Source organism: Macaca thibetana, chromosome 9 (genome assembly GCF_024542745.1).
Source record: "Macaca thibetana thibetana isolate TM-01 chromosome 9, ASM2454274v1, whole genome shotgun sequence".
NCBI lineage: Eukaryota > Metazoa > Chordata > Mammalia > Primates > Cercopithecidae > Macaca > Macaca thibetana.
In genome coordinates, this window is record NC_065586.1 from 86,957,520 (window position 1) to 86,971,583 (window position 14,064).

General features: G+C 39.0%; 1 protein-coding gene and 1 long non-coding RNA gene across 2 annotated transcripts; one reads left to right on the top strand and one right to left on the bottom strand.

Moving 5' to 3' along the window:
* Window positions 1-5,289: 5,289 nt before the first annotated feature.
* On the top strand, window positions 5,290-7,125 carry LOC126962270 (ATP-dependent RNA helicase DDX18-like). The gene is made up of 2 exons (XM_050803133.1): window positions 5,290-5,305; window positions 6,188-7,125. Exons 1-2 carry the CDS (start codon window positions 5,290-5,292, stop codon window positions 6,964-6,966), a joined length of 795 nt encoding a protein of 264 aa, XP_050659090.1. The 3' UTR covers window positions 6,967-7,125.
* A 1,587-nt stretch (window positions 7,126-8,712) lies between these two features.
* Window positions 8,713-12,422, bottom strand: LOC126962191 (uncharacterized). Its single transcript, XR_007728634.1, has 4 exons — window positions 10,774-12,422; window positions 10,396-10,659; window positions 9,647-9,727; window positions 8,713-9,296 (listed from the first exon to the last, which is right to left on the bottom strand). It is a non-coding gene; the product is annotated as an uncharacterized LOC126962191 (long non-coding RNA).
* Between the last annotated feature and the right edge of the window lie 1,642 nt (window positions 12,423-14,064).

Below are 14,064 nucleotides of genomic sequence, written 5' to 3' on the forward strand. Positions count from 1 at the left end.
ATCCTGTTTTTCCAACTCAAGAGACACCACTGCAGGGGGAGCAGTAGCAGGCTTGGGGGCGTTTTCCACTCAAGAAGCTGGCTATGGGAAGAGGCGGGATGGCAGTATTAAATGCAAGAACATTGTCAGACAGACCTGGTTCCTATCCCAGAATCCTGGGTTGTTGGGGGCGGGTGGGAAGGGTCAGAGAAGGCCAGATGCTACTCATCTCTAGCAACCCCAGAGAAAACGTGGAAGAGCAGTGCAAAGTTTCCACATACTCGAGAAGAGTTCAAGAGTAGCAGAGCACTGATAAACCCAGGTATCCGGCAGAAGTGACAAAAGCACATTATAAGAGAAAGCTGCAAGACCAGGTGAGGTAATGAATATTGCTGGAGTGCTAGTAACTAGAGGCGGGATACCTCTCAGGAGAGGCAGGCTTTGCCGGAATGCCACGTAGGCTACCCCACACAGGTGCCATCTAAAGGAGATGAAGACAATAGAGAAAATCCAGAATTAACTGAATTTTTAACATGAAAAGACTGAGAAAACACAGAGGTTTTCTAGAAATGATTAACGTTGCATGTTATAATGTTAAGTAAATTAAGTTACATTATACAAAATAGTATTATCTAGTTTGCACACTCAAGTTTGTGGCTTAAGAAAATTCAAACCTGCTTATCAACGTCCCATTCTCTGTTGTTCCTACGGCTTACCCTGTATTTCATGCAATACAAAGGAAGATGGCTGTTTGGGGTTGCTGTGTCTCTTAACAATTAAGGAGATGGCTACGGCCAAGTGTGAAGTGACAGCACCAGAAAGTTTTCTACACCAGAGGTCAAAAAACATTTTCTTTAAATGAATATTTTAGGCTTTGCCAACTATACAGTCTCTGTCGCAACTCTTCAATTCTGCCCTTATAACACAATACTTAAATGAATGGGCCAGGCTATGTTCCCATTAAATTTTATTTATGGAAACTGAAATATGAATTTTATATCATTTTCCTGTTTCACAAAATATTATTATTCTTTTGATTTCTTTCAAGTATGTAAAAATGTAAAAACTATTCTTAGCTCATAGGCCATGCAAACACAGGTGGTAGACTGGATTTGACTACTGGAAGTAGTTTGCTAGCCCTTATTTTTGGCTGGTCACTGATCTCCACACCATAGAAGGAATTATTGTATTCAGGCTCATGGCCCTGGATAAAAAAGTCCACCTGCTTAGGAAAGTGCTCAGGAGATAAAATCCTCCTGGGAATCACAGAATCTTTATGTATGTATGTATGTATGTATGTATGTATTTATTATTATACTTTAAGTTCTAGGGTACATGCGGATGACGTGCAGGTTTGTTACATATGTATACTTGTGCCATGTTGGCGTGCTGCACCCATCAACTCGTCAGCACCCATCAACTCGTCATTTACATCAGGTATAACTCCCAATGCCATCCATCCCCCCTCCCCACCCCGTGATAGGCCCCGGTGTGTGATGTTCCCCTTCCTGAGTCTTTCTTTTTTTTTTTTACATCTTTTTCTCTTCCATTGTCCTGTGGCTTTTCACGTGGTTTCAAGACAAGTGTCAAGCTTTACATTTGACTTAGAAAAGCCACAACTCATATTCAAACTCCTACTGTGGTGGCAGAAGACACCTGGGCTCTAAGCCCCAGGAAGACAGGGACTGTGTATCTTTTTCCTTGCTACTATATTGCTGGGATCTAATGTAGCATCTGACAGAGTAAGGCACTAAATAAATGTTCGTTGATTGGATGACTAAGTGACTAAAAAGTACCTTTAAAGCATTTTTTTTTTTTTTTTGGTGTTTTTTGGTTTTTGTTTTCGAGATGAAATCCCACTGTCTTGCCCAGGATGGAGTGCAGTGGCACGATCTCAGCTCACTGGAACCTCTGCCTCCCAGGTTCAAGTGATTCTCCTGCCTCAGCCTACCAAGCAGCTGGGACTACAGGCGCCTGCCACTACGCCTGGCTAATTTTTGTAGTTTTTAGTAGAGATGAGGTTTTCCCATGTTGGCCAGGCTGGTCTTGAACTCCTGACCTCAGGTGACCCGCCCGCCTTAGCCTCTCAAAGTGCTGGGATTATAGGCATGAGCCACCATGCCTGGCCTAAGCACTTTTAAAAACTGTTTTGTTACTCCATTTTACATGTGTTATACAACTCTCTCTTTAAAAATGTCTATAACAGTGATTTAGAATTCAGAAGACTCATCATGCATAAATAGATTTCCTTCAAAAGCTGGACAAAAATTTTATGTCAGTGTGAAACTGCAAAATCATTGTTAGCTATGTTTAAAAGAAAACCTGTTTGCACCAAGAAGTGAAAGAAAAGTAACTGCAAATATCAGAGACTGGTCTTAGTAAGGAAGCAGCCACCTGGGCCTCTCTCCTGACATTAATGTTGTGCCTTCCATTTGGCCTATGGAGGTGGTTTCTACCATTATGCCCATGACATGAAAAAGCTACCTGGGTAACAAAAGACTGGGAAACTTACCAGAGACCCACGACATGGGAGGAGCTGATGCTGAAAATCCTTCTGCTCTGTTCCAAGCTGGCAGCTTCTCTCCCCATTAAGCCACACAACATCCAGGCAGAACAGAGCAAACTCAGAGAAAACCACACAGCTTTTGGCTGTCTGGATTCAGCATTTTATCTGAACAATCATCTTAGCTCTCCTTTTAAAGTTTTCTTTTCTTTTTAAAAGCTCAAGTGAATTTGCAAAGGGAGGTATGAGAATGTGGGGGAATTGGGGATGAAAACTAGTGTGTGGTACCAAGAAGAGGCAAAAGAAAAAGATCAAAGATTAGCTTTCCTAAACTGGGTGGCACCTTGGCACTGAATCCTGGGAACAGATGCTGGCTGATTTGAATTAAAAAAGAGCAAAAGTAACCAAAGATAAGAAATAATTGGCTAAAAAATACAAAACCATACTTCTGACTGGGGACAATAAAATGTTCCAAGCAGATGTTAGAATAACTGACTTTTAAAAACCAAGCTCAAAGAAAATAGGGAAAGAGACTCATTGCTAAATATTTTTCCCTCAATTGTGAATTAAGATGTGGTCAGAGGAGAAGAGACCCTTTCCAGAGTCTCAGCAGGATAAATCAACCTTGTGGAGGCCTTTGTGTTCCTGGAGAATGATGTCAGAACCCACCCCAGGAAGAAGAAAGAAATGTTTGCACTAAAGGTCACTTGAGAACTATAAAGAAAAATGCTATTTGTAATGACCTAGAAAGACTTCCAGGAAGAAGAGGAATCAACTCACTGTTTTGGAATCAGTGGGGAAAAAAACAACAAAACCTTTCTGGTGAAAAACATTCTGAGGGTCATTTAGACATTCTAAGAAAGTCTATGAAACTTTGAGAGAAAAGAATCCAAGAGTAGGATTATGGGAAAATTACGTTTTATTGTTTAACTGTTTAAAGCATGTGGGGCATTTACATATGTGTTGGTCATACAAAAATAATTGGAAAGGTTTCTGGCAGTAAGCAGAAGGCAGGGACTGATGGTCTCTCTACCCTATTTACTGCTGACCCTGAGAATCCTTGGGGTAATCAGATATGCGTGGCTCACAGAGATATCCAAGGGTTTAGAAGAAAGAACACTAGCCTGTGAATCAGAAGACCTGGCGTCACATTTCAGCTCTATCGCCTTCTAACAGGAGAACTGCTGCATGTCATTTAACCTTTCAAAGCTTTAGTCTTCTTATCAGTTAAGTGAAGATAATGTGTGTTCCTTGTGGGAATATTGTTAAATGCAGTCCCTATATAGAATAGACACATAGTCGGAGCTCAGTAGTAGTAGACTTGAATCTGTTGCCTCAGAATTAACTTACTTGCTATCTATATTGTGCACTCACTATGTGTAAGTCCGTTACTCACACTGTCTTGGGTTTCCCAACAGCCCTGTGATCAGGGGCAATTGTTATCCCCTTTATACAGATAAAGTCACTGAGGCTGGAGAGGTTAAGAAACTTGCTAGTGTTAAGTGGTCAAGCCAGGCAGCCTGGCTCCAAGCCCCTGCTCTTATCTGACCAAATATGAAGGGAAGATTTACTGCACTTATATCATCTTCTTCCTCTTTGTTTCTCTTATGACGCAGGGAACAAGATGAAGAGGTTTTCCTCTCCCAGAAGCATAAAAAGCTACAGACCTCATCCCAATAACAACAGTTAAAGAGAATGACTTTAAATACAAAAGATACAGTAATAATGACACTTTATGGGCCAGGCGGTATTCTAGGTGCTTTATTATATGGGCTGATTAATTAATTTAACAACTTTCTGAGGTAGGTGCTACCATCTCCACCATGTTATGGGAACTCAAGCAAATGTACAGAGCCCTTGGAGCTCCAAAGACTGCTTTCAACCATTCTACTATACAGGCTGTCCAACACTGGGCTCTCAGAGGCAAGCCAACAGGCAATTATGGATGCTGCCTTGGCTAGATATCAGGGGTGGAAGGCGTATGGTCAGTAATGTAGTCTCAGGGCAAACTGAATTGAAGTTAAAAGAGAAGTGATATTTATTGACAGCTTATAATTTAAGTGAGTAGGAATATTTTAAGTTAATAATGCCCTAACTGGGATTCCAAGTCCTTGGACTTCACCAAAGAAAATCACAGGGGTTTGGGAGCTATTTTTAATATTTCAAAAGGCCTATTAGTATGTCACTAATCATATAAAATACAGTCTTTGTATATGGCAACAGAGTCTTAAAGAAGAAAACTTTTAGGGAAAAATTCATTTTTAGACTTGAGCAAATTTTCAAGTATTCCTAATTCTGGAAACAAGTGAATTTCTGTCCTGTCAGAGTTGAAATAATCCTTATGCATGTCAAATTTACCCTAATAGAGAAGATACTCATTATCAAACAAATTCAACAAGACTCAAAGACTTCAGGAAAGAAGTTGCCGGCAGACATGAAAGGCAATTTTAGCCATTTACTTAGAATTGCCAGTCACCGTAGGAGCAGAAGAGGCATTTTTCTGCCAACTGGTTGAAGCTTGTGCCAGAATGATCCTGCTGTTTTTTAATTGTCCTAAAAGCTTGTAGCCAGCAATTTCCCTGCCAAGTCTGACCTCACTTTCATGTTTTTTATAATATGCAGATCACGAAGTGTCCCATTCAGAGGGGGAAAACAAGAAATTACTTCTTCATCCTTACTCTTGAAGCCCATCACATAATCTGTATTATGTCTCTGTAAAATAATACATCCATGGCCATCTCAAAGCCTTCTGTGCCATTTTTTAGTACCACTGTCCTTGCGTACCTTTGAACATATGATTAATCCTCATGGCAAACTTACAAGGTAAGAAAGGGGACAACAGTGTTACTCCCATTATGAGTGATAAACCGACGGAATTATGACTGATGGACATACAAATCTATGTGTGGTGTATTAAGTTGCAAGCTGCATAATGAAATTTAGAGTATGCTCTCATTTTTTGGTATAAAAGAAAAGGCATGTAACTGTGTACATGTGTGCATGCATATGCAGGTGTGTATAGAGGTGGGATATAAAAGCTCACAAAAGATCTTGTGATATACAAATCTAGTTACTTCTTAAAGTGGTAATGTTACCTCCTAACAGTTACCTCCTAAAATGGGAGTGAGTGAAAGAAGCTACTGAGAACGTTCACTTTTATATCTATGCACCTCTGTATTGTTTTAATGTTTTGCAATAAGCATATATTGTTTTTACAATGTCAAAAAGAATTTTTAGAAAGAGAAAAGGTTTAAAGTCGGTGATAGATGTTCTCCACAATCAACAGCCCTATTTAGTTTATTCCATTGGATTCAGATTTTCAGAGCAATTTTAAAGAAACATTTGGAAAACCTTCCTCAACTCTGGAAGAAAATAGCTGCTTGGTATTTGAGTCTTGGAGAAGCAACTTTCTACTTAATGCTTTTTGGGGGCCCTTGCTCCCAGATGGAATGGAGATTCAGTTGGGATGACCAGAGGCTTCCATCAACCAACACCTTGGGTTCATGGAGTTCTTTGAGGAGCAAAATAAACATGTAAAAAATGGGAATGCAGAGCTGTACTGTGTGGCCCGGCAGTCTAGGCACTTCTTGGACAGCATGTCTCACCAGATGATGAAACTCCTGAGCAAGAAGATGGAGAAGTGGAACCTCAAACTGTGGCAGCAAAATCTAAAGTTGTAGGGGGCCTCAAATCTGACCCTATCAGAAACTCAAAATGGAGATGTGTCTGAAGAAACAACGGGAGATAGAAAGGTTAAAAAATCAAAACATTCTATAAATGTGGCCTTATCAGAAACTCAAAATGCAGACATTTCTCAAGAAAGAGTGGAAAATGTAAAAGTTAAAAAATCTCCCCAGAAATCCACCGTATTAACCAATGGAGATGCAGAAATGCAGTCTCCCAATTCAGAATCAAAAAAGAAAAAGAAGAAGAAAAAGAGAAAACTGGTGAATGATGCTGGGCCTGATACAAAAAAAGCAAAAACTGAAAACAAAGGGGAATCTGAAGAAGAAAGTGCCAAGACTCCTAAAGAAACAGAAAATAATGTGGAGAAGCTAGATAATGATGAAGATGACAGTGAGGTGCCCAGCCTGCCCCTGGGACTGACAGGAGCTTTTGAGGATACTTCATTTGCTTCTCTATGTAATCTTGTCAATGAAAACACTCTGAAGGCAATAAAAGAAATGGGCTTTACAAACATGGCTGAAATTCAACATAAAAGTATCAGACTACTTCTGGAAGGCAGGGATCTTCTAGCAGCTGTAAAAACAGGCAGTGGTAAAGCCCTGGCTTTTTTCATCTCTGCAGTTGAACTCATTGTTAAGTTAAAGTTAATGCCCAAGAATGGAACAGGGGTCCTTATTCTGTCACCTACTAGACAACTAGCCATGCAAATTTTCGGTGTTCTTAAGGATCTAATGACTCACCATGTGCACACCTATGGGTTGATAATAGGTGGTAGTAACAGATCTGCTGAAGCATAGAAACTTGCTAATGGGATCTACATCATTGTGGTCACACCAGGCCGTCTGCTGGACCATATGCAGAATACCCCAGGGTTTATGTATAAAAACCTGCAGTGTCTGGCTATTGATGAAGCTGATTGTATCTTGGATGTTGGGTTTGAAGATAAATTAAAGCAAATTATTAAACTTTTGCCAACACGCAGACAGACTATGCTCTGTTCTGCCACCTAAACTCAAAAAGTTGAGGACCAGGCAAGGATTTCTCTGAAAAAGGAGCCACTGTATGTTGATGTTGATGGTGATAAAGCTAATAAGCTAATATGACAGTGGATGGTCTTGAGCAGGGATATGTCGTTTGTCCCTCTGAAAAGAGATTCTTCTGCTCTTTACATTCTTTAAGAAGAACCAAAAGAAGAAGCTCATGGTCTTTTCATCGTGTATGTCCGTGAAATACCACTACGAGTTGCTGAACTGCATTGATTTGCTGTCTTGGCCATTCATGGAAAGCAAAAGCAAAATAAGCGTACAACCACATTCTTCTAGGTCTGCAACGCAGATTCGGGAACACTATTGTCTGCGGATGTGGCAGCAAGAGGACTGGACATTCCTGAAGTCAACTGGATTCTTCAGTATGACCCTCCAGATGGCCCTGAAATATATTCATCGTTTATAATCCTTTGGGTATATACCCAGTAATGGGATGGCTGGGTCATATGGTACATCTAGTTCTAGATCCTTGAGGAGTTATACCTGATGTAAATGATGAGTTGATGGGTGCAGCACACCAACATGGCACAAGTATACATATGTAACAAACTTGCACGTTATGCACATGTACCCTACAACTTAAAGTATAATAATAATAAATAAATTAAAAAAAAAAAAGAAATATATTCATCGTGTGGGGAGAACAGCCAGAGATCTAAATGGGGGAGGCCATGCCTTGCTCATTTTGCACCCAGAAGAATTGGGTTTCCTTCATTACTTGAAACAATCCAAGGTTCCATTAAGTGAATTTGACTTTTCCTGGTCTAAAATTTAGGATACTCAGTCTCAACTTGAGAAACTGATTGAAAAGAACTACTTCCTTCATAAGTCAGCCGAGGAAGCATGTAAGTCATACATATGAGCCTATGATTCCTACTCTCTGAAACAGATCTTTAATGTCAATAACTTAAATTTGCCTCAAGTTGCTCTGTCATTTGGTTTCAAGGTGCCTCCCTTTGTTGGTCTGAACATGAACAGCAATGAAGGCAAGCAGAAAAAGCAAGGAGGATTTGGCTACCAGAAAACTAAGAAAGTTGAGAAGTCCATAATCTTTAAACACATTAGCAAAAAGTCATCTGCAGCAAGCAGTTCTCTCACCTAAGACGTGCCTTTCTTTATCTTGAGTAACTTTGTACTAAAATGAATTTTTACCCCTTGATCTAACAGGATTTTTGTAGCATTTGGAATTTGGACTGGTCTGACAAGAGTATAAATTGACTTGGGTTGCAAGCACTGAGCACTGTTACTTCTATCAAGTCTCTTTTATTTTTGGGACATAAAACAGGCTTTAATTTTCTTGGTTGCCCAAGGACAGAGCAAGGAATGTCTGCTGTTTCTTGTGATGATATAATATTTTAATTTTAAATCTCTCTCCCTCATACACACAAATGTATGTTATTGTTTTACTATAATTCTTTTTGTACCTTTCCTTCTTGGTTTGTGAAGATTTCCGTGGCATGGGTTGCTTTGCTCACTGCTGTAAAAGGTGACCTGGTGTACTGGGAAGCTGGTGGTAATGCAGAAAAGAGTCTCAGGTTATTTTTTGTTTTTAGTTATTTCTTGGACACTGAGAGTACCTAATGACTCCTCCTGAAAATGCTGTAGTATGAAAGAGCAAAGAGCTTTGGAAAATACCTAAGAATCACCTTAGGATTAGGGTGGCATTGCTTTTATAGATTCTTGATTTTAAAGCAATGAACATTTCTCAGGTGTTTTGTTTTTTAGAGCAAAAACTACGGGTTGTAATTTGAATAAAGTGTCACTAGCAGTCATAACATCTGATGGGTGTGGGGTAGGAAGAGGGTGGAATTGAGATGTTTGAGCCTCGTTTACATCAATAGAGGTATAATACACGCATTTCTTTATTTGGTAACACAGCAAAGACTTTTAAAACACACATACAAAGAATAGTGATGCTCCTCATTCAGATTTCTTTAACTCAAGGTGGTTTGGATTTTGGTAAGCCTTTTTGCTCTGTACAGTACATGGGCAGCTGCCTTGTCTTAGAGCCAAGCCATCAGACAGTGCCTAGCACATATTAATGTTTGCTTCTTTCTGAGAAAAATTACCTCTTCCAGTCCCTGAAACAAAAAAAACACATTTGTTGTGAAGATTGAAAATGAACAAAGTCAGAAAGAAACAGCAAAGTTAGATGGGTTTTTTGTTGTAGGAGCACTTGATTTCTAGTGTGTTTTGTATAATATATAACTACAAAATAATAGATTATGTAGCAATTCAAAACGAAAGTTTCTGGCATCACTTTGCTGTTGTGCCAGTTAATCATAGAATCCCATTAAATGTAAGTGTGCTAATATCTAATGTAGAGGAAACTGTTTGGTAAAGAATATTCCAGTAGGAAAAGAAAAGAACAATCTTCCACTTCGGGGCTTGGCCATTATCACACTGGTGAGACGTGTTCTGGGCTTCCAACCTTGACTGCTGGGCTCCTGGTTTGGCTTCTTGGATTCCTAATTCCTCGTGTTTAGTAACTTTCTCCAGGATCATGTTTTCCCTTTTGTTTTTCAATTCCAGAAGTAATGTTTTTTAAAAGACAAAAACAAAGGGAGGAATATTTAATTACTGAGCAGAAGTAAATATGATTGGCATTTTGTACCTAATCTAATTTTTATATGCAAGTTCATGCTTTTTAATTTTTTATCAAAAAATGAAGTCATCTACCTACTACTTGTAACCAGCTTGTTTCATAACATGTTATTTTCCTGTGTCATTAAATAATAACTTCAAAAAAAACAAAAACAAAAAGGAGAATGCAGTCTTCGTTATTTATTTAGATTTTTGTACAAGTCTTTGATATGGTTCCATAATAAAGGCAGTTTGGGGATGATAGTCTACATAGTAAACTCCTTCCATCCAACTGGGAATGTGACCAAGGAATGATGGTGTAGTAGAAATAACAAAAATTTGAATTTTGACAGACTTTTATTCACATCCTAACTGCTATTTAAGAGAGGTTTGGCCTCAGACAATCTACTTAGTGTCTCTGAAACCCTGCTCCCTCTACTATAAGATAGAATAATAAAGAGATGAAAGGTTATACGTAAAGGGCATCGCATAATACCTGGCTCATGGAAGGTGGTCAAAAATTCCCAGGCTAATAAAAAAGTGTAAATGATTTTTAATCTATATTGACATTTGTAGTGAACAAATAAGAAAACTTACAATTGTGGAAGATTGGCAGGAGACAGTGATGATTCCGTCCATGGTATAGTCACTCCATCATATTATCTATCAGGCCAGGTCAATCCATCACACTGCAAAAACTACTTGAGATGTATATCTTACTGAGGAAGAGCCAATAGCATCAACTCTGCATATGAAACACCCAACATGCAAAAACTAGAAAGTGATTCATTTGTAGATTTATTTGTAATTGGGCCGTGTTTGCAATTGGAGGTGTCTAGCTCCGGCATCTTCTCAGACATTCTGCATCAAACAGAGATGACAAAATCTATTAAATTTATTTGAAACATTTCTCTGATGACTACACTTGGCCATGGAGAGTGAAAACCAACCAAAGGGAAATTTCTTGGTACTTACTGAATAACAGGCACACACTGGTGACTGAGGAGTTCCAATGTGCAAATCCAGAGAAGACACTTGAAAGGAACGAAAACAAACTGCATTTGTAGGAAGATAGGTTTTGGATTCTCCAACATACCCCTGGAAAGACACCTGGATGTCTGTCTTTCATTCACCTCGTATTTGTGAGCAAGACACCACCTTAGGTCCTATAGGAGGTTTAAAGACTCATAGTCTAAAAATGAGTCTTATAAAATTACAGAGGACAGTGACTCACTAGGTCATCTAAGATTCAAATGCACTGATTGTAATCATCATTAAACAGCTTCCCTGGAAAGTGTTCTCTGTAATGCTTCTACCATTAGCTGATATCAAATGCCATGCTTTCACATGGAAGAGCCGTAAGTCTTGCAATAAATCATCAGAAAGATACAAAAGGGGACGATGAAGACCCTCTTTGAGACCATGTTCTTGGTACTGAAGTTCTTGCTCTATAATTTTTCGTCTCCCTGCCTACAGGTTGACCACCAGCAGCACTACTCTCAAGTCATTGATGTGGAGAAGTGACTTTACAAGAGTGTGAGGAGTACTGGGACATTTTTAAAGAACGCCCATCTTAGGATGAGGGCAGTTATTAGAGTCCAGCCCCTTCCTTCTTCTGTCTGGCTTTCTAAATCTGAATTTTTCTTCTTAATTCCACTTGATTCTGTATCTCTCCAAATACTGAAGACTTTCCCTTGGCTGTCCTTGTCCTGAAGCAGTAAGACTCTCTGATCTGCCCTTCAGATTTCCCACTCCCCAGATCCTAGGAAAATGGGAATCTTGGGTACTGTGAGGAGCTGCTAATTGGATGATGATACTCGCTTGTCAGCACACCCCAAAATTTTCCCATAGACTAGCTTGTCGAAGGCATCATCTTCCATACCTTCTGTTGTTTTTCATGATTCTCTCTTTCCCATAATGGCTGCCAGCACCCAAAGCCTGCATTCCATCTCAAAGCTTTTGCCCAGTCAGTTTGAAACTCCAACACAAATTACACTTTATTGATTTAAACTGTTAATTGGTGGCTTGTGTTCTCATGATGCCTCCATGGCCACGAGTGAGTCAATTCAAGTCTCTGAGCTCCAGGTGACTGGATGAGGAAAACTCCATCCTTGACAAAGTCATGTTCATTGGGCACTCACATGCAAACACACATACACACATGTAATTTCAGAATGAGTTAAGAAGGTAGTTTGCATTTCCAGCTTCATTGTTTACTAGAATGTATAATCGTGGGCAAGTTAGTTCTCTGAGTCTCGGTTTCTTCATCTGTGAAGTGGAGAAGATGACACCTATTTCTATGTTCTATGAGTAGGGAATGAAATCATGTGGGAGAAGGACTTAGAACTGAGTCCAGGCTCAGAGAAAGGATGATTCACAAATATTAACGTCTAAAAGTATTTTAGCATCACTAATAATCAAAGAGTTCGATGGAGCAGGAATATAGGGCAGGCAATATCAATAAAATTGTAAAAAACCAAAATGGCCCACAATAGGCAATTGGTTATATCTGGACACAGTGGAATGTCTTAGAAATTTCAGGTTACAAAACACAGGGAAAGTTTTAGTAAATGTCTGTCCCCATCATTGCTTTTCTCTCATTTATAGGATCTTGCAAGTGCTGCGTGCTCTCCAAAGGCCCCTGCCCACCCTGCCCCCCACCACCCTTATTTCCTTTCTTCTTTTCTATCATCTTAACTAAATGATTCTTCAATTTTCCTCTATTTTCCTCCATTTGCAGTGGAAGTGATAGAGGGCTGCAAAGAGAATGGATTTGTGTACTTTAAATGTACCACTTCCCACTAACTAAGAAATTATAGCAGTTGTACCTATACTTCTGTAGCCTTGGTAGCCAGTAAAAACAATATGATTAAACTGTAGAGCTGACCCTGAAGTTCACTGAAACCAGTCTAACCATTTAAATCATAACTTTCTGAACAACTTTTTATTGCCATCACATCATATTCTTGTGAGGAAAAGCCAACAGCAATATTAGATGACTTCCTAAAAATATTTTCTCTAACATTTTTTTCTGTGAAAATTATACTATAGGAAAAAATTGTGTATAATTTTAATATCTCTTTTATTTTTTCTTAAAATTTACTTTGATTTGGCTTTCCTGTTTCACATTTATTCTAGAAAATTGGAAATTACAGAAAAATATTTGGAAAAATTAAAATTATTCATAGTTACACTTCCAAAAATAAATATTGTTGATATTTGGAGAGTATTCTTTTTAAATGCTTTTATTTTGAAAGCTAAGAACATATTTGCATATATAGTTTGTGACCTGATTTCTTGATATTTTATGATGCCGATACAGTTTTTTTGTTAACAGAAATTTCCAAGATACTCCATAGTATCCAGATTTAACCAATTGCCTGTTGGGGGCCATTTTGGTTGTTTGCAACTTTATTGCTTTTGCCTGCCCTACATTCCTTCTCCTTCTTCCTCTTTGACTATTAGCGATGCTAAAATACTTTTTTATGTTTATTCACCATTAACATGTGTGAATCATCAGTTTTGACCATTTTAAGTATCTCTTTTATTTATTTTTATAATGATGGTGGTGGCCATAATCATGGTCTTCATTGTGGCACGTGGGGACCAGGAATTGTCAAGGCCAGGTTAGTTCAGAGACCCAGGTGAAGAAGAGAATTGCAGATAAGAACCGATCTGATCTCATTCCCAGCACTGACCTTCCCAAAACTCTGGGACCAGGTGGTGTTGAAAATAGTTGTTTTTGATGTCACAGAAATCTATTGGAAAGTGGACTTCCAAGCACATCCAGTCCCGGTGTGTATTCTGCAGTTGAATGAGAAGCTAGCAAGTCAGGGGCCTTCTGAAGACAGCTTTAAGTTCAGCTAGAGGAATGAAATCCTAGGAAATAGTGAAATAAAACACAAAACATATTTTAAAATTTGTAAATAGAAATTGTTCCTCAAGGGAGGAATTAATTTTCTTCTAAATTATTCCCTTTTTGCCTGGATTGCTACCTTGCCCCAGGTCAGCTCTCTACATGGAAATCTTCAGAGGACAGAGAATAGAAAATAAATACTCATGCTCCAAATTTGGGCTTATACACCAACCAGGACCTTTTCATGGCCACCTTCCTGCCAAGCTCACTGATAACCAGGTTTCACAAGTCAGGGAAGGCCAGTCTAACTTGGAGGACAATTAGAGAGGTTGGTTCTTTCCCCCAAGGAGAAAAACCAGTCATTTTACCTGTCACCCTAAAAAGTTTCTGGGATGTCATCTGGTGTTATG